The 24,725-nt window shown below is 42.0% G+C and overlaps 1 protein-coding gene across 1 annotated transcript in view; it reads right to left on the reverse strand.

Annotated features, from left to right (window-relative positions):
• Positions 1 to 331: 331 nt before the first annotated feature.
• CHAT (choline O-acetyltransferase) overlaps positions 332 to 24,725 on the reverse strand; it is a 48,230-nt gene continuing 23,836 nt past the window's right edge. The window contains exons 9-15 of the mRNA XM_082222414.1: positions 22,478 to 22,578; positions 20,554 to 20,682; positions 18,586 to 18,708; positions 14,977 to 15,118; positions 11,054 to 11,116; positions 6,540 to 6,677; positions 332 to 2,053 (exon numbers count right to left, since the gene is read on the reverse strand). Of these exons, the coding sequence (XP_082078540.1) occupies positions 1,784 to 2,053; positions 6,540 to 6,677; positions 11,054 to 11,116; positions 14,977 to 15,118; positions 18,586 to 18,708; positions 20,554 to 20,682; positions 22,478 to 22,578 (966 nt within the window). The 3' untranslated portion in view covers positions 332 to 1,783. The remainder of the gene's footprint in view (positions 2,054 to 6,539; positions 6,678 to 11,053; positions 11,117 to 14,976; positions 15,119 to 18,585; positions 18,709 to 20,553; positions 20,683 to 22,477; positions 22,579 to 24,725) is intronic.

Below are 24,725 nucleotides of genomic sequence, written 5' to 3' on the forward strand. Positions count from 1 at the left end.
GAAGCTTCTCAACCCACCCTGCCAAAAAACCTCAGACATACCACTTCCAAGCGGTCTGTGCACAGAGTCTGATGGGCAGCCCCCTGGACCAAAGCCAGAGGAAGCAATAGGGGTCTCTCCATGAAAACTATGATGACACAAAATTAAAACCCACAGCGACAAAAAATATAAAAATATATGCTGTACCACCTGAGGTCTGAGAGCTATTCTAGCAGACTTTCATCTGCCTGCTAGTTTAGTAAGTTAATTTGTATGAGGTGGTTCAAAAGGTCCTTTGGGTACATCTTCATCATCATCATCATTATAATTATAATTATTATACTGCCCTATACCTGGGGATCTCAGGGCGGTTCACATCAGGACTTCTCTGCTTATTTGTGTATGTGTGTGTGTTTGAAGGAAAATATAATCTAATAGAAGCTCCTTGCATTTTCAAAATGTCCACAGTCTTTTTGCATTTCTATCTCATCTTTCTTCTGTGGAGCTTAGTGCAGTCTTGCATGCTGTTATTCCCTTTATATCCACACCTGTGGCAGGTTAGGCTGAGAGGGGGTGAATGGCTCAAAGTCACCCCATTGAGTTCTGTGGCTGACCGTGGAGGCTGGTTCATGAGGGTGAGTGGAGCATTGCTCCATCAACATCAGTCTGCCCTCAGCCAGGCCCATCTTCCTGCCTTTGGCTCTGGCTCCATCTCCTTTTGGTTTCACTGCCTTCCTACCCCACCAGTCTCAATGGGAACTAGTCACAACCCATGGCCGTGATGCTGTCTACAATACCATGTTGTCTCCTGAGAGGTCAAGTGGTATGTTGGGGTGACCACTAAGAAAAGAAAAGGCTCAGAATTGCTTCACATATCACATGTGCAGGACAAAAACACATCCCTAACATACATTCATGCTGGGAGCCTTGACTCAGAACACTCAACAATGAACAATTTGGCTTCTGAGCAATGACGGATGTCTTGGGCGATACACTGAGCTTCAGCCACAACCTTTCGCAAAATGTTACTTATTGATAACTGGATATTTCTAAGCAAGCATGGAGATGAGTTGCATTCTAGCTCAGATTGATAATTAGCAGTCGTGTTCTGCAGAACTGAAACACCAGCTTTTTAGATCATTTACACTCTCTTCTTGATAAATACTGGTGGAGACCACAGCTAAAGATAAAAGAAATCTCCTCCCTGCAATATATAGAGTCTTTATAGCTTGCATTTGTACAGTGACAACATTCTACCTTAAGAAGCAGCTGCAAAACGGAGGAAAGACATTGCACCCTTAGGGCCATGGTTCACACATAACATGGTTCACACATAACACTTAAGCCATGGTTTGCTTAGACAAAGTGTGGTTTGTTTGGGCTTCTGCACCCAGCTCAGCAGAGTAACTGTGGTTTTGTTTTGGCTTATGAACCATGGCTTGTTTCAATTATAGTTTGGCACTATGTCTGAACTCAACAGCCCTGCTTAACCATGGTTAGTTTGGCTAGCCCATCCTAGATGCTCTAGCACAGGCATCCCCAAACTCGGCCCTCCAGATGTTTTGGGACTACAATTTCCATCATCCCTGACCACTGGTCCTGTTAGCTAGGGATGGTGGGAGTTGTAGTCCCAAAACATCTGGAGGGATGAGTTTGGGGATGCCTGCTCTAGCAAGTATAGTTAGAAAAGTTTTGGATAAACAAGTTGTGGCTTGATTGTTCATCTGTGAGATGACTCATGGGTTGCTGAACAAACCATGGTTGAAACAAATCAGAGCTCAGTGTTATGTGTGAATGCAGCCACTTAGTGCTTACTGCCAGGTCGAGGTGTTGAAGGTGTTCCTTGTTTAGTCGGAGTGGTTGTCTTGGGCAAGTTGCATTTGTTGCACAGCTGTTTCATATCCATGAGGCTTTCTCCCACAGCTTTAGCAAATTTGCTGGAGGAGGTCTCTTTGCAGTCTTTAAAGCTGGAGATGCAGAATAATATATGCTCTGGCTGTGGATTATAGCAAGCACCATAGCCATTAGGAATCACAGGTCCATAGCAGCAGAACATCCCCATGGTGGTTGGAACCTGAACAAAGAAATGAAGCTACATTAAAGTATCATTATTTTCTTATTATTTATTGAATATATATGCTGCTCTATTACCCGGAGGTCTCAGGGCAGTTTGCCGAATAAAAAAGTACTGTTGAAATAACTTGGTAATTGTAAAGAATTACAAAGTGTCACATAGCTCAGATCTTGCCCTCTTAGTCTAGGAGTACAGGAAATGCAAAATAATAGTTACAATTGGGACTTGCAATAAATGGTTCCAGAATATGCTAACCTGCCTCCCATGAGCAGGAGTGGTCCTGTTCAGGGTTCCAGTAAGCCACCCACCCATAAGCTCCCATAGGATGCTATAAGTTCGGAGGGGCTCTGGCTGCCCAATTTATCCCTCTCTCCAAAGTTTTCCAACCAAGGCTCAACTTTATGTTGCTCCTCAAAGCCCCTGAGCATGCTTAAGTCTTCATTCAGCTGGTTGATTTTTTTAAAAGAGCTTCTTTATTTATTGCATGAACCAATCTATTTTTTTCACAAAAAGTGACCCCTTTGGTGCTTTTTTAAAAAAGGTGTCATACTTCTCCAAACAAACATGCAAATTTGTTTCTTAGTGGTCCTACTCGGACTCTTATTTCTGTTGGTAACTCAGACACAAGTTTTGCTGTTTGAAGGAGAGAGTTTTGCTTGATTTAGTATTTATTGAAATATCTTTTCCTGTATTTGGGCCATTGCTTAAAATTGTTCTTACATACAATTGCATGTTCTTGGTACATTTTAATAATAATAATAATAATAATAATAATAATAATAATAATAATACCACCCTTCATAATATCTCAGGGTGGGTCACAGAATAATACACAGGATTAAAACAAGTAAATCAAAACAGCAAAACAATAACCACCCCCTTCCCACAGAGATATTTGAAAGGCTATAGAATATTAGCCAAAGGGATCTGAAGACTGACACAAGATGCATAGACAAGCCCAGTGGAATTTTTTACTATTTTAATTTGAAAATATCTCTCTCTCTCTCTCTCTCTCTCTCTCTCTCTCTCTCTCTCTCTCTCTTTCACACACACACACACACACACTCTCACACACACACCACAAAATGCTTTTGAAACCCCGATTTTCAAATATAGTTTGCCGCATGTCAAGGGAGCAGGTAGCAGCTGTTCTAGTAGAGCAAGTCTAAAGTCTTCTTGGGTTTCTGATCTTGCCTAGAGAGCTTGCCCAATATGATTTGATTATCTTTGTAAAAAAAAAAAAGGTATGATCTTTAAATGTGCACAATGTGCTCATTGTTTCTTTTGCTCATTGTCTCTTTTGAATAAGAACTGTACTGGTGGTTAAAGATTGCTTCCGTATTCCTGTGGTTTTAATACCCAACTGCACTTGAGATTTCATTCAGTTTACTGGAAGGGCTTACATAAATCTCAAAGATTTATTGTTGGGAGGAAGCTTAAGAATCAGTACACACTGATGGTATCGCTTAGCTGGATCCACACCCCCTCCAATTAAAGCGTTGATTATTCTATAATGTTGTAATGGGATAAAATGCTCCCTAGTAAAGCGAAGATGTTATTTGTTCAGAAATCCATGCATTCCTGCTTTTTGTTGTACTCAAGCTTTCAGAGATGACATTTGGCTTTTTAATGGCACAGGACAGACCATTAGTCCCACTAATAGAGTCATAGAATTGTCAGATAAATTTGCTGTGCAACAGCCGAAGGCTATGAAGCTATTCAGATTCACTTTTTTGCCCATGGATAGTTTCTTGGAGAATTTATGTAGTGGTATTCTGGTTACACTCTGTCATATTTGAAAAGCCACAGACATCATGGCTGGATACAATTACTTATTAAGGCTGTTGTGTTTGTGCATTGTATTAGCACCACCCCCTTTTAGTCCAGAGGTCTTCCGCCTATATATATATATATGTGTGTGTGTGTGTGTGTGTTGCTTTTTTCTGGGGGGGGGGACACACAGGGGTATGCATACCCTTAAACATTTTGTGAATATGAGCTTGGCCTCATTGAGGGGCAGTATTACAATATGAGTAGGAACATGAGAGTACCCCTAAACATTTTTTAGGAAAAAAAGCGCTGTAGATATCTGACATACAGTTTCATCAAATTCATTATCTCAGGTGTATTAAATATGTCTTTAAAATTGCTACTGCATATACAGAAATGTGATCTTGCTAAATGCCATTGGGTTTTGTAGCTTGAAGAATGCTTTAATTTAAACAGTAGAAATTACAATTTTAGTAACAAAGAACCCAGATAATTAATCAACTTGTAATGCCACACTCGGTCTGCAGATTAAATAATGGCTTTTGCATCTTGGAGTTTGTCCTGAGCACGATGCAAAGAGGGGCATTGGTGATTTCTGAGGTCAGCTGTGTGTTTTTTGCAGCTTAAATCCAGCATATAGGAATTATTATAGGACTCCTTTTCTACAAAGTTTGAAAATTTTGGTGAGGGCATGTGGATACAACTAGCAATTCAGGTTTAGGAGGAGCCCATGGAAATTGGTTTCTCTTGTCCCCAAACTTTCTGCTGAGGGATAGTTGCCTAGGATAAAATTCCTACTTATCATGTAGTTAGTGGGTGGCTTTGAAGGAATATCTATCTTTTCAATTCTCGGTCTGTAAAATGAAAAGAGTAGTGACCTATTTACATGACAGTGTTGTTTTGAAGACGAATGAGACAAGAGACTATACAGCACTTTGAAAATTAAAAGCACTTTCTTTAATGATGATACCAATAAGTAATACTGATGTATGAGCCATCGGGCTCTCGACAGTAGGAATGAGCCAGCAGGAGAGAGTGTTTTCCCTTTTTCTCCTACAGCAGTGGAGTCCCATTGACTTTAATGGAAGTGGTCCTCGTATCATATTTGATGTTTCAAAATCTGATCTGTTTCTTTGTTGTGGACTTACACACCCAGGCACACTCAGCGAGTTGGCAGTGCGTGTAAGAGATAGAGAAGGAGAGCCTTATTTAATTAATTGGACTGCTAGCCTACTTTTCCGTAGTGCTTGGGGTGGGTAAATAATATGCTCTGTCCAAACAAGACATTAGACTGGCTCTAATATTGTGATCCCCCAAGAGTCTGGCAAAATACCCAGGTATTTTAACAAAATTAGTTTCAGTCTGTTTTATGGCTTGTCTGCTGTTTTATTTTTGTTTTATTGTATTGATTTTATTTTGTACGCTGTCCTGAAATCTAATGTGACAAAGACTGCCATATGATTTGTTTTTTATAACAAAAACAAGCATATCCACCCCTATTCTACTCAACTTGTAGCCACCAAAAGCCCATTTGAATAAAACTATCTTTTGCTGCCATTGGGAGAGGCAGATGCTCTCCAGAGGAGCGGTCCAAAATTAAGCAGCTCTGCCTCTTTCTGTGCCTCTTGGAGTCCGAGTGATGTAACAAAATATGGACTTTCTCTTCCATGCAACGTTTTGGAAACCACTTTCATTTATTTAGGAATGAGTTAGATAAAACAGATTTATCTGGTAGTTTACAAATGATGATTAGTCATGGCAACTGTGTACAGTTGTACCTTGGATCTCAAATGCCTTGGCTCCCAAACAAATCGGCTCCCAAACGATCAAAACCCATGAGTGTGTGTTCCAGTTCTCGAATGATTTTCGGAAGCCGAATGTCCAATGAGGCTTCTGTGGCTTCCGATTGGCTGCAGGAGCTTCCTTCAGCCAATCAGAAGCCGCTCTTTGGTTTCCAAATGAAATATACTCAGAGTCGAGAGTGGATTTCATGCTCTTTATTCAGCTCATAGTGGTGAGGAGGAATGAATGTTTCCCCAAAGTATCTGCTTTATATACATTATTTACACAATGGGCTGCACGTGATTGGCTAATTCCGGAATTCTCCTGTAGGCCAATCAGGTTGTGGATTCACTTCCGTCTGGAGCTGGATTGGGTGGCTCCTGCAGACCAATCAGACTGCTGCATTTTGGATCCTATTCAACTCAGTACATAACACCGAATGTTTTGGAAGTCGAACGGACTTCTGGAATGGATTCTGCTTGACTTCCAAGGTACGACTGTACTACACCTGCTATTTCAGGGGATGTGCCTCTGAATATCAGTTCCTGGTGATCATGAGTGCGTGAAGGCTGCTTTATTCACGTCCTGCTTGCGGCCTTCCCATGGTTGGCCACCATGTGACTATGTAGCTTGACCAGAGAGGCCTTTGCTTTGATCCATCTGGGCTCTTCTTTGTGGAAAGCATCAGGTCTGTGGACCACGGTTTGCCCATCCCTTAGACTTCACCCTCTTAGCTTTTTGTTGCCACTGGGCTATTAATTTTGGTTGTCAAAAATGAAAGGGACAAGAACCCCCGAGGCATTTGGAAGTGCTGCCGGAGTCACTAAACCTCCACAACATATGTCAAAAGGTTGTCACTGATTCATAACATCTGTCACGGCGAGAATAATGGGGTTCCTTTTTTATGACTAATCCCGATATGAATTTCGCTCACCTGGCTGGTGGAGAGAATAAATCGATTGCTTGTCAAATACGTTTCATCAGTAAATATGTCTGGCAGCTCCTTGAAATGTTCACGGGCTATCTCTCGCAGTCCCAGCAAGTGGTTGTCTATTGCCATCCCTGTAATAGCCTGGGCAAAACAGCATATAGAATGGGTTGTAACTGAACATGCCCCAAATTGAAGACACATCCCTTGGATGTCAGTACCAATGAACTTAATTTCATGCTGCTTAGTTGGAGTGGGAGGGATTCATTATTCCCTCAATTTCCGGTTTGGGTTCAATGCTCACTTACCTGGCAGCATGTCCCACTGAACTCACTGGAACTTAGGTCAGCATATAAAGGAGAGCTCTGTCAGTGTAATATACTATTACCTGCAATTGTTTCTGGTGGGTTCAGAGCACACTTCCAGATCCTACACACTGTGGCCCCATTGGCACTATGGATTTAAACCAGTGCCATACCACTTTAAATAGTCATGGCTTCCCCCAAAGAATTCTGGGAACCGTGGTTTGTTGAGCAGTGCTATTTTTCTTGAAAAAGAGGTTCCAGAACTCACCATAAATGCAACCCTCATTCACTTATAATGGCAATGGTGCCCACCTGGGAGGTGCCAGAACTGAGTTCCAGCTGAAAAAAATTCCTGGTGTTGATAGTTGTTCAGAGAACCTATATCCCTCACAGAGCTACAGTACTGAGAGTGACCGGACAGTCGGCGATGTGCAATGGAAATGTTTGCTTTTCTATACTTTTCCCATGAGAAAACCCCCTACCTTCTAGTGTTTCCTAAAATTAGCAACACATTGAAGGAACGTCATCTATGTCAACGTAGATCAGGCAACTGGAATGGATACAATATTAGTCAAATCTAAACTCAAAGTAGTAAATTAAGTTTGCAATCCTAAACACACCTGGGAATACATCCCACTAAACTCAGTGAAGTTTCTCGCTAGACCTGCACTGCACATTTTTTCAGGTGACTATCCCTAGAAATCACATATATGTGTGTTCACAGCTCTTCAGCACTTTTAAATTTGTATTTTAAGTGTTCAGTTCCTTAATTTCTCACATAAAAATCTAAATAATTGTAAGAGAAGTATAACCTACTGAGTTGCAGAAAATTTTAAAACATGACAAATGCCACCAATAATTTTTTTTCCAAGTTAAGGTTAGAATTTGTTCAAACACCACATTTAGTGCATGTTATTGATTCCTCTCCCTCCTGATCAAATATTCAATTGAGGAGCCTGGTGACAGATAATATTTTCTCCTCAGACAGCCAACAGTGATATGTGAGGCATGAAAGCTTCTGGTATGCAAGCTGATCTTGTGATCATCTCTGTTTAAAACAGGTTTTACAGGTTGTTACAGTGCTTCGAAAACCTGCCAAACCTATTTAAACATTGCTGTGAGCACACTAAGAGAAATGGTGTCTCCCTCATATTACCTTCCACTTGGTTTGTTTCCACCTAGAAATAAATTGGGGAACTATTGATGAGTTAGAGCAGAAAAACTGCAGAAATAACAGGAAGAGGCACAGGTCCATAAGAAATGGGAAAGTATGTATGTATTTATTTCATTTATCATTATATCATTATATCAGTATAGTTATGTCCGTATAGTTATGTCCGTATAGTTAAAGCTATGGTTTTCCCAGTAGTGATGTATGGAAGTGAGAGCTGGACCATAAAGAAGGCTGACCGCCAAAGAATTGATGCTTTTGAAATATGGTGCTGGAGGAGAGTCTTGAGAGTCCCATGGACTGCAAGAAGATCAAACCTATCCATTCTTAAGGAAGTCAGCCCTGAGTGCTCACTGGAAGGACAGATTCTGAAGCTGAGGCTCCAATACTTTGGCCACCTCATGAGAAGAGAAGACTCCCTGGAAAAGACCCTGATGTTGGGAAAGATGGAGGGCACAAGGAGAAGGGGTCTCATGGTTGGACGAGATGGCTGGACAGTGTTCTCGAAGCTACCAGCATGAGTTTGACCAAACTGCGGGAGGCAGTGGAAGATAGGAGTGCCTGGCATGCTCTGGTCCATGGGGCCATGAAGAGTTGGACACGACTAAACGATAAAACAACAACATCATTATACCTTGCCCTCGGTGGCGAAATTTGGTGTCTCAAATTTCAGTGGGGCCCTGTGCGATGCCAAAATCCGGCACCCCCTGTCTCCCACCTTCTGTTGGATGCCATAGTTGTGGCACCCCAGAAGTTCTGTGCCTGGTGTGATGGCACTGTTAACGCTCCCCTAGATCTGCCTTTGCTTCCTTTCCTCCAGTGAGCAATGTGGTTCTGCCCTTCGCTATTTAATCTGCACAACAACCCTGGAAGGTAGCGTATGGTGGCCCAAGGTGAGCATTTACAAAAAGTAAATACACCGTAACAGTAATATTTACAACAACCCTATAAAGTAGGGTTTGGGGTTATTATTCTCAGTTTACGGAGAGGGGTCTGAAAGTGGGAGGCAGTAGCTTTCCTTGGGCCATGTAATGAGTTTGTGGCAGAGGCAGAATCTAAATGTCCAGTTTCACAGAATTGAGGAAGGGAGAAGAGGGTTCCAGCTAAGCAAAATGGTGGTTTCCTTTGCTAATGTCTTAGATGGATGATGCTAAGGCCAAGGAATGAATTAACCTTTCATGCCTCATTTGGAAAACTTACACCCTGGAGACTAATACCGGCATGTCCACTGGTGCACATATTAAATGACTTTTGAGAAAAGATCATAAAACCTAAGACTGGTCACCATCAGTTCTACCCCATCAAGAGGAACAGACTGAAGGATCAATGGAAATATTTTGCTATCCAACATGATTTATAAGCCTCTGACCCACGACGTTTTTCCAAGATAGATTAATATCATGTCGGAAGAGAAAGAGACTAAGCTGAGCTTACAAAATAAAAGGTGAGTCAATGCAGGGGTGGGGGGATGGATATACTATTAATTTTTTTATTTTTTTTTAAGATGACAAGTGTAATCTAGCAGCACTGTTTTTCTAACAAAGGGACAACTAAATAACATTACTCTGTGATGAATTTTGTTGTTGTTAATAATGAGATGGGTATTTTTCCTATTTGGGTTTGTGTTGTCAGTGGGCCAGAAAGAAAACCAGCTGTGGCTTTCCTGTTCTTCACTTTGAACGGAAGCCAGATGTTGTGATGTATTAATCCAATCTACCAATTTGTGGTATATTTTGTGCTACTTCATATGAAGGACGTTTTATCGTCCATCTTCAGAAATGCTTGCAAATAAATAATAAAGCTCCTACTAACTGCTGCAGCAGATCAAGTGGCTGTTAAAGGCCCAGCAGTGGAAGCAAGTTCAAAAGTTGGCAATTCAGGCTCTGTCATCCTTCACACCCCAACTGATGAGCTACACAAATGTTTCAAAGTGTGCTACTTTAAAAGTAATTAGGAAATATAAATGATCAAAGCTGACGGGAAATTTACATCTAGTCTCTGAGAATTAAATTCCTGAGTCTACTCAAGGATGTACTATTAATTATTAGTTTATTTCATTCTGCATCCCAACCTAACTCTGAAGCACAAGAGATTTGTCATCCATTAATTAGCATGCCAATCGTGGGATTAAGACAGTGGTGGCCAAACTTGGCCCTCCAGCTGTTTTGAGACTACAATTCCCATCGTCCCTGACCCGCTGGACCTTTCAGCTAGGGATGATGGGAGTTGTAGTCCAAAAACAGCTGGAGGGCCATGTTTGGCCACCACTGGATTAAGAGGATGATCTGAGATCAAGTGATGCTGTACCGCTGAAGCTAAGTGAGGGATGACTCAAACAGTCTCCAGGATGGGAGACCCCCTTGGATATCCTATGTAGGTGCAATATATAAATTTAGGGGAAGAGCTAGACTAAGCTAGTTGCACACAGATCTCACTGAAATGAACAAGTCTTCAGTTAGTCATTACTAACATTTCACATTGACTTCAGTGGGACTGAATTATAACTAATATGTGTATGTGTATATATGTGTGTGTGTGTGTGTGTGCGCGCGCGCTGGCTGTTTGCCATAATAAACATTGATTGATGCTGTTTTGCACCCATCCCCCCAACCCCGCTAATGAGATCTTGACAGTGAAACTGAATCTGAAAATTCAAGAATACCTTAACCATTTAAACTAGGTTCAATTAGATTAGATTGTTTGGTCATTATGGCTTTTGTGAGAATCATTGTTTATTTTGATAACTGAGAAGAAGAAAGCATTCATTGTCACCCTATTATACAGTGTGCAAATAATGATCCAGCTAATTCAATAGACCAAGGGTGGATCTCCACACAGGGAAAAAGACCCAGCTCACATTCCAAATCTGGTAAAGATGGAGGACTGTTTTCTTTGGTCTGTATGCTCTACATTTTGTGGAAACATATAGGATGTTTGTTAGTATTGTGCTCCATTTTTTAATCTACTGACTTTTGAAGAATAAATTAATTTCATGGTTAGGCATGCCAAACAACTGAGTTTTATCAAGACAACGTTTTGCTTACCAAAATAGTGTAATTTGTCTGAGCTGCTATGGCATCCTTAAATTGTTGCATTTTCTCAGAGTCCTATAGGCAAAAAGAAATATTTAGAAATAATAAACTGGCAGAAGGCTTTGTAACCAAAGTACGATTACTATTAGATTAAACAAATTTCATTAAAGATAGTGGATTGAATCATGGGTGTAGCCAGGATTGTTGTTAGGGGGTGCAGTCTTTTGTTGGGGGGCAGGGTTTTTTTGGGGGGCAGAACCTCAGATTTGTATTGATTTTATTGATTTGGGAGGGGGCAGCTGCTCCCTAGCCTTCCTCAGCTATGCCCATGGATTGAATGCAGCCTTTACAAGCAGTAGACAAACAAATAAAATTCATTCTCATTCTCATTTGTCCAATCTTACATTCAGTTTGCCACATTTCTGTAGCAATTTTTTAAAAATGCAATCTTCATGAAAATTCTTCAGCGTTTTTGTGCAAATTTCTCCTAATAAGCAGGAGAATGTACACATTTCTGAACACATTTTCCAGTAATATAATGCATTTTTGTATGTTGCTTTCACTAATATATTTATTAAAATATTTTAATGGATTTTCCATGTAAACCTATCAAACATACATGCATCTGAGTAAACCTAATGCAAATATATTGCTTTTTATGCACATTCCCCCTCCCTCCGATGCATTTTTGTGAACACAAGTTGGTTGGACAACTGTATCACAAAATCTGGATAAGTGTGCATTTTGAAGGATGGCTGTGTTTTGGTTCTCATATTGCTTTGGAAGTGCGAATTTTATACATTCAGCTTTAAATGTGAACTGAATTGAATTGGTTCCCCATCCCTATCCTTTGCTATCCCAAATAGTTATTGTGTGGTGGTTACTTAGAATGCATTGGATTCTTACTTTTGCTGAGAAGTTACAACTGAGTTTTGCAAGGTCTCCAGTGACATTGTCTAAGGAAACCAAGCCCAATGTATGTTATGGCTCCCCTGAGGTCTTTCATTGCTTGGAAACTGGGGTTCATGTAACATTACCAAATATTAACAGGGGCAGGTGGAACAGATGATGGTGGTCCACTGTTTTTAGCATCAGCCCTAACATGTACAGCAGTACCTTGGTTTTCGAACATAATCCATTCCGGAAGACTGTTCGCCTTCTGAAACGTTCGAAAACCAAGGCACAAAGGGCGGCCTGCAAATTCAATAGAAAAAATTGAAACAAACTCAGCGGAAGCCATTTGACTTCTGAGGTGTGTTGAAAAACGGAAGCATTTATTTCTGGGTTTTCAGCATTTGAAAACGGAAACATTTGACTCTTGAGACGTTCAAAAACTGAGGTACCACTGTAGTTCCATTTTTAAAATAGAGACAGGCTCTTTCAGAGTTACAAGTGGGATGTCAAAGGCACTATCGCCATGGCATGTGGCACACTCATCCCACTGTCTTCTCCATTTGCACTTTTCTCATATTTTCTGGGTGCTTCTCAAACATGCACCAGGTCTGTTGGGTCAGAGAAAACACCTGGGCAAAACCAGCGAGGGTGACAGAGTCTCTTTTACACCTCTGAGTCGTCCCCCCCCAAAAAAAACCCCTATTGTCTTCAGCTGCAAAAAGGAAGTCAAAATGTTGAAAGGAAACACTAAAGTATATTGCATTTGTAGCTGGAAGGATTTAACGAGTTCAAATGCTATGAGGTGAGATGGGATAATTACCTCAGAGGGAAAAAATATAGTGGGAGAAGGTACAGAATTGGCCCACTGAGCTCCCCGCTGTGCTCATTTGTACTGCAAGCACCACTGAATTGCTTTCCTTAGGGGTGAAGGGCACACTTCACGCAAATGTGTGCCTTGGCAGACTTTTTGTTTGTTCGTGAAGAAAAGCATCTTTGGGACGTTACAGTCAAGAGCTGTGAGTGGGTGCTTAATTCTTTGCTTGCCTGCCTACCATTTTCCCACACTGAAATGGCTCTCCAAACTGATTTCCCCCTGTAGGATTCCAGATGTACGTTTGTTTCTGGAGCTTTATGTAAATGTGAAGAGGGTGGGGTGGAAGGGTGGGGGAAGCAGCTGGGTTGACGTGATTTTGAGCTGAAAATTGCCAGATAGGCAAAGAGTTCATCCCTCTTTTCCTTTCTCCCTTTTCTGCTTAGAATTGCAGACTCCAAACCACTGCTTTTCTTTGTTGTGTGTACATTGCCCCTTAAAGGTAAAGGACCCCTGACAGTTAAGTCCAGTTGCGAACGACTCTGGGGTTGTGGCGCTCATCTCACTTTACTGGCCAAGGGAGCCGGCGTTTGTCCGCAGACAATTTTTCCGGGTCATGTGGCCAGCATGACTAAGCCACTTCTGGCAAAACCAGAGCAGCGTACGGAAATGCCGTTTACCTTCCCGCCAGAGCGGTACCTATTTAACTACTTGCACTTTGATGTGCTTTCAAACTGCTAGGTTGGCAGGAGCTGGCACAGAGCAACGGGAGCTCACCCCGTCGCAGGGATTCGAACCGCTGACCTTCCAACCGGCAAGCCCTAGGCTCAGTGGTTTAGACCACAGCGCCACCTGCGCCCCTACATTGCCCCTTACTAAATGTTTAAAAGGCAATCCAGGGCCTATACACACTGGAACTTATGTGGATTTGCAGCGGCTTCTAAATTAATTTGGTTATCATGTTATTACTATTACTACTATTTCTATTACTATTACTATACCCCACCCATTCACCTGGGTTGCCCCAGCTACTCTGGGCAGCTTTCAGCACATATAAAAAACACAATATAACATCAAACATAAAAAAAACTTCCAAATACAGGGCTGCCTTCACATGTCCTCTAAAAGTTGTGTAGTTCTTTATCTCCTTGACCAAAATTTGGTCATTTGGACAATGAAAACGAAAGCATCTTATTCCATTACGATATCAAACAAATTGAGAGTGCCCTCCTTTAATTTTTTTAACAAAGGTGCACACCTTTCTCTGAGGGATGGAAAACCCACTATGGCAAGAGGCATCATGACATGGGCCATCCCTTCATGATAGTGCAATGTGGGCAGCTGCACTGTGTGGAAGCTGCCAACTCTTCAAGTCACCCTTAAAAAAAACAAAAAACAAAACACACCCTTTACAAAATTGGTGCGGCCAAATCTGAAGTCAAATTAAAAGCTCAAATTTGCTTCCAAAAATTATGGGCAATCTATCACAACAATCTCATTGCTTTGCCAACTGGATCCTTTAATTTAGGGTTAGTTAATCTGAGGACCACAGGTAGACTCCAATTTTTAACTGCAAGGGGGGGGGCTGAGTATTTGTCAATAATATCTCTTAGAGTGGCAAATGGCACCATTTAGCGGGAAGAAATTCCAATGAAAATTCTTGTTACTACGTATTATGCATGGCTGTTTATTTGTATATATTTTAAAACTTTATATATGGATGTTTTATGATGGCCTATACTTGTAATGCCTAATATAGATTTGGCAAAGTAAGATTTTTTTGCGGGTTCCCAACTGCCACAACTGTCATTTAAAAACTTTTCCTCAAGTTATTTATTATTAAAAACTGACACATCCAAGTGGTACTCTGCTGTGATGCCCAAAGCGGTGTTGTTTTTTTGTGGACCTCCAAGTCCCCATCCCTTTGTCCATTTTAGAAACATGAGCAGCATGTTTCCTTACAGGGCATATTCCCAACTTTACCTGGAGATGACAGGCATTGCACCTTTCACCTTCTGCATGCCAGGCACATGCTCTCCCACTGAGCTATGGCCCTTCCACAGGAACTGAGCAGGAGCAGGGCCAGAGAGAGAGAGGAGTGGTGAGAGTGGTCTCATTCAGAGGAGTCTTACTAAGGACATCTTATTCTAGCCCCGCCTCTGCAAATCTAGAGTTGGTCCTGTTCCTGCAGGATATAACAGCATAAAGGGGTGTGTGTAAATACTCTTACCTGCAGAGATGATTTTTTATCAATCATTCCTTTGACAAAAGTTAAAGCTTCGGGAGTTGCAGATCGGATGTTGTCTACTCTTCCTTCTTCAAACCGCCGTATGGAAGCGCTTTCATAGGTGGGAACAAGTCTCGCGTATAATCTACAGGCATGGTGAAATACATATAGTGATTTTAGCGGGGGGTGATGGTATGAAATAAAAATAGGCTCTCTGGGTTTTCGTTTTGCAGCCTTGACTTTTATTTGGCATAATATTTCATGTTTATGCTAATAGAGTTCTAGACAAAGGCTAGACATGGCACCCCCCCTTTAAACGACAAGATTGATGCACATATGGCTGAATTCATTTTGGTTAATGCGGTACTAGCCAAGAAATCCTTTATGTCTGACGACAGGGCTAGTAAAGCCGTTTGCTTGTTGTAAGCTCAAGGAATATGTCATTTGTGCTACATAATGAAATCACGGCATGATTCATCATTGGCTTGTGGGATGGCAACTCTTTTTATTTCAATTCAATAGGAAAAACAATACCATGCTGTATTTAGTTAAATCATTAACTATGGTTTACTATAGTGTGTAAACTAGGGTGGTATATTTTTCAGAAGTTTATTTAACAATGGAAAGTATGAATGTGACAATTGTGAATGTGACATATTCATGAGCAATTGGTCTATCGGCAGCTGTGTATAATCTCTTTTAAAAGCCATCTAAACGGGTGGCTGTCATCACAGTTTGTGACACTGGATTCCATAATCCAGCTGTGAATATGTGCTTGTTGCCGTGGAATGTGTGAAATGGCCTTAAAGTTAAAGCATAGTATCTATAGGCACTCTAGCTGCAGTTATCACATCTGTATTTCCTCCACTGTGGGGCCCTCCAGGTTGTGGTTGACAGATGGCACTTGGTCGAGGCAATGTTGGTCCTTAGCTTACAGTGGAGGACACATCGAACCAATTTACAGGCACAACTATCTTTCCTCCTCAGAGTCTATTGCACAGAGATAGGATATCACATTGTTATTGTGGCATTGAGGCTTGCAGTTGAAGGAATGTGCTGCCCTACCAAGGCTAGAATGAGGCCAGGGCATGCTTTGATCAACCGGGTGGAAAAGCTTGCTGTTTCACGTTAAAGATCCCATGCTGAAAAGCAACACAGAGAAGGCTCCATGGGAATGTGTATGTTGCTCCACTCTTTAGATTAATTTACTAAAGAGAATCCCAAAGCCATTTATCTACACTGAAAGCAAACCTGGCTGTGTCACAGAGCAGCAGCTCAGCACCTTAATTTTGTAGAATGCCCTTTGTTCACCTCCATCTTCACATGCCCCTTTTTCTTTAACGCTATGCTGATAAATGTTTGCTGTCTAGCAAAGCTGTCCCCCCCCCTTTCTTTTTTACATGGCTCCAGGGCACCTCATTTAATTTCCCAGTTAAATTCATGATGCTTTAAGCAGGGAATGTTTGCTACTCTTCAGATTCTAATGGCAACGAGGATAATCTGCATCTATATACTCTGATTTGTCTGCTAATTAGGGCCTATTACTCTTCTGCTTGTTCACTGCAGAGGGGGCTTTGTTTCCTTCCTGGCTGCACCACAACTAGGAGGCTGGAAGTGGTTGGACAGCTACTTATTGGTATGACCATTTTACTTTGGTAAAATGGCACCCTGAGTGAGGACAACACCCCCCCCCCCAATTCTTATTTTCACAATAATTCTTTTTGGTACAGTTGCTTGGATCTTCTCAGTAGGCACCTGTGTTGTTGTTGTTGTTGTTGTTGTTGTTGTTGTTGTTTTGTGCCCCCTTGGCTTGACTCCCTGTGCAGGGGAACCAGGCAGAGGGCCTTTTCTGTGGTGGCACCCGCCCTGTGGAAACCCTCCCATCAGATGTCAAGGAAATAAGCAACTACCTGACGTTTAGAAGACATCTGAAGGCACTCCTGTTTAGGGATGTTTTTAATGTTTGACGTTTTATCATGTTTTTAATATTCTGTTGGAAGCCACCCAGAGTGCCTGGGGAAATAATAATAATAATAATTTGCACTGCCCTAAATCCAGCACTGCTGCTAGCAACAGCCAAGGAAGTGGATCATTATTATTATCAGAGGTGGGGAAATGCACCATGTAATGACATTAGGCCAAGGCCTAGGTTGTACTACAGTTTATGCAGAGAAGGAAGGAAATGCCACAGAGGGCTGCCCTTTCCAGAGGGACGTGAGATTGGTTTGATTGGGCAACAGGAAGGTGGGAGTTGGGAACTGATCTGCACACTGGAAGCAGACTGACCGAAGACAGGTGTAGCAAAAGCTGGCCAAGGGGAGGGAGGATCATTTGTTCAGTTATCCTATCTGTTTGCTTGTTTGCATCTTGTGTGTTGATATACCTCCCCCTTTCAACCAATTGGTTCCCAAGGTGGTGTGGAATAAGATTAATAGTGATCAGTACAATAGAGGCATCTGCTGAGAGATGAACTTGGACCAAATGCAAGAAGCAGGAAGAGGAAGGGGAGGTAGACCTTCTGCTTGCATTTCTTGCTTGCATTTCCTAACCATCATAATTAGACCCAGCATTTAACACCCAGGATGGCCAGGTTCAAACACCACAGCACCAAGATGCTTCTCAACCTCTATTCTGTCATTCTACTTGGTGCTCCAAAAAGGAGCAAGGATGAATTATAATGTTCTCTCTGGACAGACTGTGTGTCTCCACTGGTGATCTCAAGGCTTCCTGGATGTCAGGCTTGACCCAGATGTCAGGCTGGAGGGCAGGGAGAGACAGAGACAAATATTAGCTCTCTTATTTTGTGCTCTGTGTCCCAAAATGCTGGTGGCAGCATAACCTTGGCCTTCCTGAATATCTGATGGAAACAGATATTCATCTCAGGGCCAACCTAGATGATATATTTGTGTGAAGAATGTCTTTAAGTGTAAACTGTAGGTGTGAGTCCCCATTCCCCACCAATCCAGATTTAGATCCTGATGGAAGATCCCCACGATGGTCTTGAACTGGATTGGGCCCTGCATGTCTGCTATTTGCATGAAGAAGAAAGCTCCCATTCATAGTTGTCAACTTTTCCCTTTTCTTGCGAGGAATCCTATTTGGAATAAGGGAATTTCCCTTTAAAAAAGGGAAACGTTGACAGCTATGCTCCCATTGCTACCAGTGGGAGCTTTCCTCCTGATGCAAATGGTTGGTAAAGGGTTCCTGATGTAGATTGGAAACAAGGGAGATAAAGGGTTAAATAAGTAAACCCACTGCTAGTGCCACACTGTCCCTGTCTTGATTATCATTTCCCCAAAACCTGCAATTTATACTTACATAACCATCCACACAGTTACCAATAGTGTGAACAATTTCTGCCTTGACTCTCACTCTCCTAAAGGTGAGCAAGAAGGTGGGTTCCCTGGGTCATGAGAAAAGGCTCTGATATTTTGCTCATTCTTGCCTGGAGGCCTCCCAGAGCATAATCTGTGGTCAGCTATTGAACTGCAAGCTTCAAATAAGAGCTGATAGCTGGTTTATTGATTTTATTATGTGAACTGCTCTGAGACCTCTGGGTATAGGGCGTTATATAAATCCAATCAATAATCAATAATCAAAATAATTACATACCTGTAAAATGCCAGCTGTAGTGCCACTTGGATGTAGGCATCTGGGCTCATCTTCTGTTTCTTGATAAACTCTTTTCCGTAGTTTTCAAATTTATAAGCAATAAAATCTAGATTTTTCACCATCCTAGAAAATGATGAAAAACTCCCGAAGTGAGAACAGGAAAGTTATTGTGTAATTTATTTATTTTAATCTCTTTTTTTGTTTCTCCTGGACTATGCCCCAAAGTAGTTAGGCAGGTGATCTTGGGATCTGGGCCATTGTGACAAATTCCTTGTATTATATGTCTTGTTCAGAGCTGTTTTATAAAAGCTATATGATCATATGGCATGTTGGAAAATGCAATGCAGGAGAAAAAGGCTTTGTAGGGACAGAAGGGAACATGCAAAGAACTAATACTTCAATTCAAATTGTCTACTCAAATGAGTTGTTTGCTGTCACTCTTGCCTATACATTTTCTCCCCACTCTGTATGTCTTGACTTATTCATTTGCTTGCTTAGGGTGCACCATGTGTACAAATAGAGGTTGCTCTTTGCATTTTATGCAAAGGCTAAATGCTGTATCCAATTTACTTCCTGTCATGTTTGCAGTCATTTATTATGTGACAGAAACATACCGGTAATAATAAGTATTACATTGCCATGGCAAATGTGGAGGCACAATCTTGCATGACGCTTAGCCCTCATAGTTTGCTTTTGTTCTGTTATTCCTCTCCACCCCCTGTTATACTAAGGATGAGATATCATTATGGTGTTCTCAAAACCCTTATCAGTGCAAATTTCCAAGGTTTGCCACAGCAAATACCCTGAATTTGATTTCCCTGGAATGAGACTAACTGATGTTTTGTGGTATATCGGATATTTTTGCATATATACAGGTTTTGCTGGTGCTATTTTTTCTAGAAAAAAGAGGTGCCAGAACTCAGCATGGATGACTCCCTTGTTCTCTTATAACGGCAATGGCGTCCACCTGAGAGGTGCCAAAACTGAGTTGAGCAAATTTTAAAATGTCCTGGATTTACCATATTGGAGAGTCACATCTTAAGTTGCTGCAGCAGATACTTCTTCAGAGCTGCCAGCTCTGACCTTTTCCTCAGATCACCTCAATCAGAACCTGCAGCTCCTGCACAAACAGCTGGTGGACATCAACCCACAAAGAGAGGGGGAAGGCACGCCCCTTTCACAAAGAAGGCTCCACCCATAGGAGCCAACTATTAGTAGCTGAGGTCCTTTAGCCCCCCCCCCAATAAAATATTTGAGGGGGCCAGGCCAAAGTTGATGGGCATTGCCATTCAAATGCTGTGTGTGTGCCACATCATGTGTTTGATTATGTGGGGCAGGGCTTACCAGTGCTCTCCCAATATTTTATTCAAGTTATCACCTCTGGCTCCACCCATCTCCTTAGTTATGCATTGGACAACCATTTAGGCCCGTTGGTGCCAATTATCCTAATGAAAGGGATTCTGCCAGGCTGAGCGCATATTGGCGATCCACTCTAGCACTCTCTGATGATAAAAAGAGTCATGGAGATTATTCGGACTCCTACCATCTCATTGCAAGGTATTTGTCCTCTAAAAAGGTGTCCATAGCTTATCCCCAAGGGGGCAAACAACAGCTTTAGTGAAAGAAAGGGGGATGTTCATTGGGAAAATGACAGAGAAGAAGAATTAAAGCCCTTTTCTTCAGCCGCAATCTCTCTCTGTGGCTGATATGGGTTAAAGCAAAAAGAAATAGGCAATTCAGTCAATGAATTTACTGATTACAATCAGCTCCCACTCAGCAGTTAGTCAATCTGAAAGTCAATAAAAGCTTGCAGCCCTAATAACTTAAGTTGAAACCACTATGTTCTATAGCTGATCTTTCTCTCAGCTTTTACTGTTTTTATTCATTGATTATATTATTAAGGAAAGACCAACACATTAAAATAACCACCCATACACACAAGTTGAAATTCTAATGAAACGATGGTACCTTTGAAGTTTTTCTGCTGATGATGCCAAGTGTCCCTGAATTTCTGGAGAACATTTCCACCTTAGTCTCCTTGGAGCAGGAAGTTCACTCACTGAATCTGCTCTGACCAATTTCTTTGCACCTTCTTTCCTGATTTTTTTTAAATGATAGAATGCCAATAAATTTGCTGTTAGACGCTGTAGAACTCAAAAAGGTGTTTTTTTACATCAGACAGATGACTGAAGGTCCTACTGCAATTAACTGATCTACATGACATTTGCTGCCTGATCTATATTCACTGCTGCTTCTGAATGGTTAATATTAATGTATTAGTAAGGTACTGTTAGGGACGCGGGTGGCGCTGTGGGTTAAACCACAGAGCCTAGGACTTGCCAATCAGAAGGTTGCCGGTTCGAATCCCCGTGATGGGGTGAGCTCCCATTGCTCGGTCCCTGCTCCTGCCAACCTAGCAGTTCGAAAGCACGTCAAAGTGCAAGTAGATAGATAGGTACAGCTCCGGCGGGAAGGTACACGGCGTTTCTGTGCGCTGCTCTGGTTCGCCAGAAGCGGCTTAGTCATGCTAGCCACATGGCCTGGAAGCTGTACGCTGGCTCCCTCAGCCAATAAAGCGAGATGAGCACCGCAACCCCAGAGTCGGTCACAACTGGACCTAATGGTCAGGGGTCCCTTTACCCCTTTACCTTTTTAAGGTACTGTTAGTTACATTAGGTTGCATCCATTGGGCAAAATGACCATGAATGGATTGGATACACCCAAGTACCCGGAGATGATCAATCCATTTGTGTCAGTCAGTCCACTGGAACTGCCACCACTGATCAATACATCTAGGCTGGTAGACTATTTTACCAACAAGACACACTAGAAAGCTCTCCGCTCCCATTACTTAAAGTCATTGATGTGCTGGCATCAAAGCTGAAATTCCAGGTTTATAATTTCATCACATTACATAATTCTTTAGAGTTGTTATGCCATGGAAGCGATTGGCATCGCTAGGTGTCTCAAAAGACAACCCTTTGCAAGAGTCAAAAGTTTTAAAAAGGGTTTCACGTGATTAGATTTCTGCATCTTTTTACATAAACAAATTATAACCTACGTCAGCTGTGAAACAGCAGCACTGGTTTCCAGTTGGCTGCTGGGAGCAATTCAAAGTGTTCACATTGGTGTTTAAAGCCCTAAATGATTGGGTACCAAACATCTGAAAGACCCAACTCCTTCCCCAGTGTTTCAATCAGCATATGGGGCCCTCTTGGTAGTTCCAGTGCCCTAGGTAACTTGGGGAGAGTGTTGCAAATGAGGGGATTCTCTGTCGCAGCTCCTAAATTTTGGAATCATATGCTGAACACACCTCTTTATCCTGACCTTTGACACCTAAGATATATATATTTTAGGACCCACCCTATTTTTCAGATTTTAAGTTGTTTTAACTGATCTTATTGTATTTTTGCATTGCTGTAACTTGCTCTGGGATTTTACGACAAAGGGTGGGTAAGAAATCTAATAGTCGTACCTCGGAAGTCAAACAGAATCTGTCCCAGAAGTCTGTTTGACTTCTGAAATGTTCAAAAACTAAAGCGCAGCTTCTGATTGGCTGCAGGAAGCTGCTGCAGCCAATCAGAAGCCCTGGAAGCCCCGTCGGACATTCAGCTTTCAAAAGAATGTTCATTAACCAGAACACTCACTTCCAGTTTTCAATCATTTGGGAGCTGGAACGTTCGACTCCCAAAGCGTTCAGAAGCCAAGGTACAACTGTACATAAACAACCAAATAAAATTTAAAATGTGCATCTCATCAAGGTGCCACCGATTTCCAAAATGTCACTGGAAGGACTGCATAATTCCAGCAGCTGAGGAAGATAAGCAATACTCCAGTGACACTGGAGAAGAGAAGGAAGTAATAGCTTACAGGCCCATCACAAGCAACTTACATGTGTCTGAGCAAATGTTCAATGCACTGTACCAGGACGATCCCGTCGAAAGGAGAATGTTCGCACACTGTTCCACACACTCCATCTCTTCCCACAACAAACTGAGCAGGGGGAGTATATACAGACAGAAACAGCAAGTGAATCCTTCTGCCTCTTTTACTGAGTTGTATATTTATTTTAAAACTTCTAGAAAACTTCTTAAAACTTCAGTTTTTGTTGGGAAAAAGTCCCAAAGCAGTTTAAATTCTGCAGGTACATTCCCATACCCTCCAACATGCTGCAGCGGGAAAACCAGGATGCCCGGCTTCTGGGGTCGTGCGCCTGCATGAGTCACATGACCCATGCAAGAGCATGGCCCAGAAAGACAGATTTTTCCGGGGCCACAATCTTGCACGTTTTTGGGTGCTGTGCTCTTGTGCAAGAGCATGGTCACCCCAAAATGGGATTTCCTGATTCAGTTGAGGCAGTTGAGGGGTATGCATTCCCACATGCAAAAATATAGACAGTCACTGGATCAGGATGCAAGCATTATTTGCTTGCATTGTTCCATTGTTTTAGAAAGGGCATGTTTGATAGATTCAGCTTTAAGTGTGAATTGACCTAGATTTCTTACACCATCCTTGTGGCTGTGCATATTCATCAGTCTTGGCTGCAGGTTTTGGAGGGTCTTTGGGTAATGGGCCTCCCTTCTTCAAGGAGCTTAACTCCTCACTGCAGCAGGTCTAGGGACTTATCAGTGTACCACCACCACCAACAGGGTATACACATTTATGAGGGGGATGAATAAACGTGATTCTGTTCACGCTTAAAAACAAGTCTACCTAATTCACACTTTCTGAATGAGCCAAAACCACAGAAATTCAAAATGCACACTTCTCTGAATTTTGCAATGTATTCTTCTCCCCGCCCCCCGCGCCCCAGTCAAGTGATGCCTACAAAATGCACATGCTGAGGCAATGCGTGCAAAAGAATGCATTTGCTAGCAAAAAGAATACACGACAATGCATTCTTTAAAGGATATTGCTTTGCAAAAATGTGTGCGTGTTAGACTAAATTGCATGCAAATATATTAGGAGATATGTTGATTTCTCATAAAGACTTTGGGTAGGGAGGCGATTCAGAAACTGATGTGGAAATGTATAGAACAGAACTTGATGACTGGGAAACTGTAATTGACAGATATGCCCATCTCTAGGCCCTTTGCAGATGCCTGAGGGTGCTGACACTTGATGCTGGTCCTGTTGCTGGCTCCTCCCCATTTTTCCATGCAGATGCAAATTCACTCCTCACTATCGGCCGTGTTGGGCTCCTAGTCTTGCATGCCTGTATCTGGAGTGGAGTCAAAGGCCACAACCCCACAAAATCTTTGGTTGCAGGATGACATTTCCAATGTAATTACGGAACCACTTGCAAGCAGCAAAGGTCCTGATAGGCTGCACAGAGGCATCCAAGAAAACTAACCCTGTACAAAAAGGTCGGTTTTTTTAACAGTAATGTGTGTTAACCCAAGCGAATTACAACAGCAGATATGCTCCACCAGATATTAATATAACATAAAATAATGCAAGATTGGGGAAAACTAGATTCCTCACCCTCCCATGATGGATTCTTTAGCTTAACATTTTCCATTTGACTTAATTGGAAATGAATACAGCTATTTCTGCCTGTTACGCACTGTAGGCCAATTAGACTCACTCTCGTGAGTGTGGAGGAAATTATACGCTGGGAAACAAATTATATATAGAGGTAGGGGACGTTATGCCACCCCATGTGGAGTTTGACATTGAGAAACACAAATGAGGATACTGCTGGCTTAATGGGAAACCTGAGTGAGGCAGATCTGCTCCTCAGGTCTAGAGTTCAGGGGTTGACTATGTGTGGCTGTGATGAAGAGAGCAGGCCAGTGTAATGTGTTGGTTAGACTGGCATGGTTTTGGTTAGGGACTGGTGATTAGCTAAGCAAACCTCAGGGTCAGGGTACATAAAGTTCTACGTAAAAAAGGTAAAGGTAAAGGACCCCTGGATGGTTAAGTCCAGTCAAAGGTGACTATGACTAACTAGGCACCATGTGTCTTCAGTCTGGGACAGCTGCTCTGGGAGTATAGGGAAGGTTCTTCTTCTTGATTCAGTTACTAATGACATAGTACATGCAACTACAGGTAGGGATGGATGGATCAGTCCGTTTTGGTTCCTCTCTCATTTTGCTAAGTTCAGTCTGAGCTTAGTTCTCCCCATTTCCAAACCAGTT

This window comes from Podarcis vaucheri (genome assembly GCF_965113315.1).
Source record: "Podarcis vaucheri genome assembly, chromosome: 5".
In the NCBI taxonomy this organism is placed as follows: domain Eukaryota; kingdom Metazoa; phylum Chordata; class Lepidosauria; order Squamata; family Lacertidae; genus Podarcis; species Podarcis vaucheri.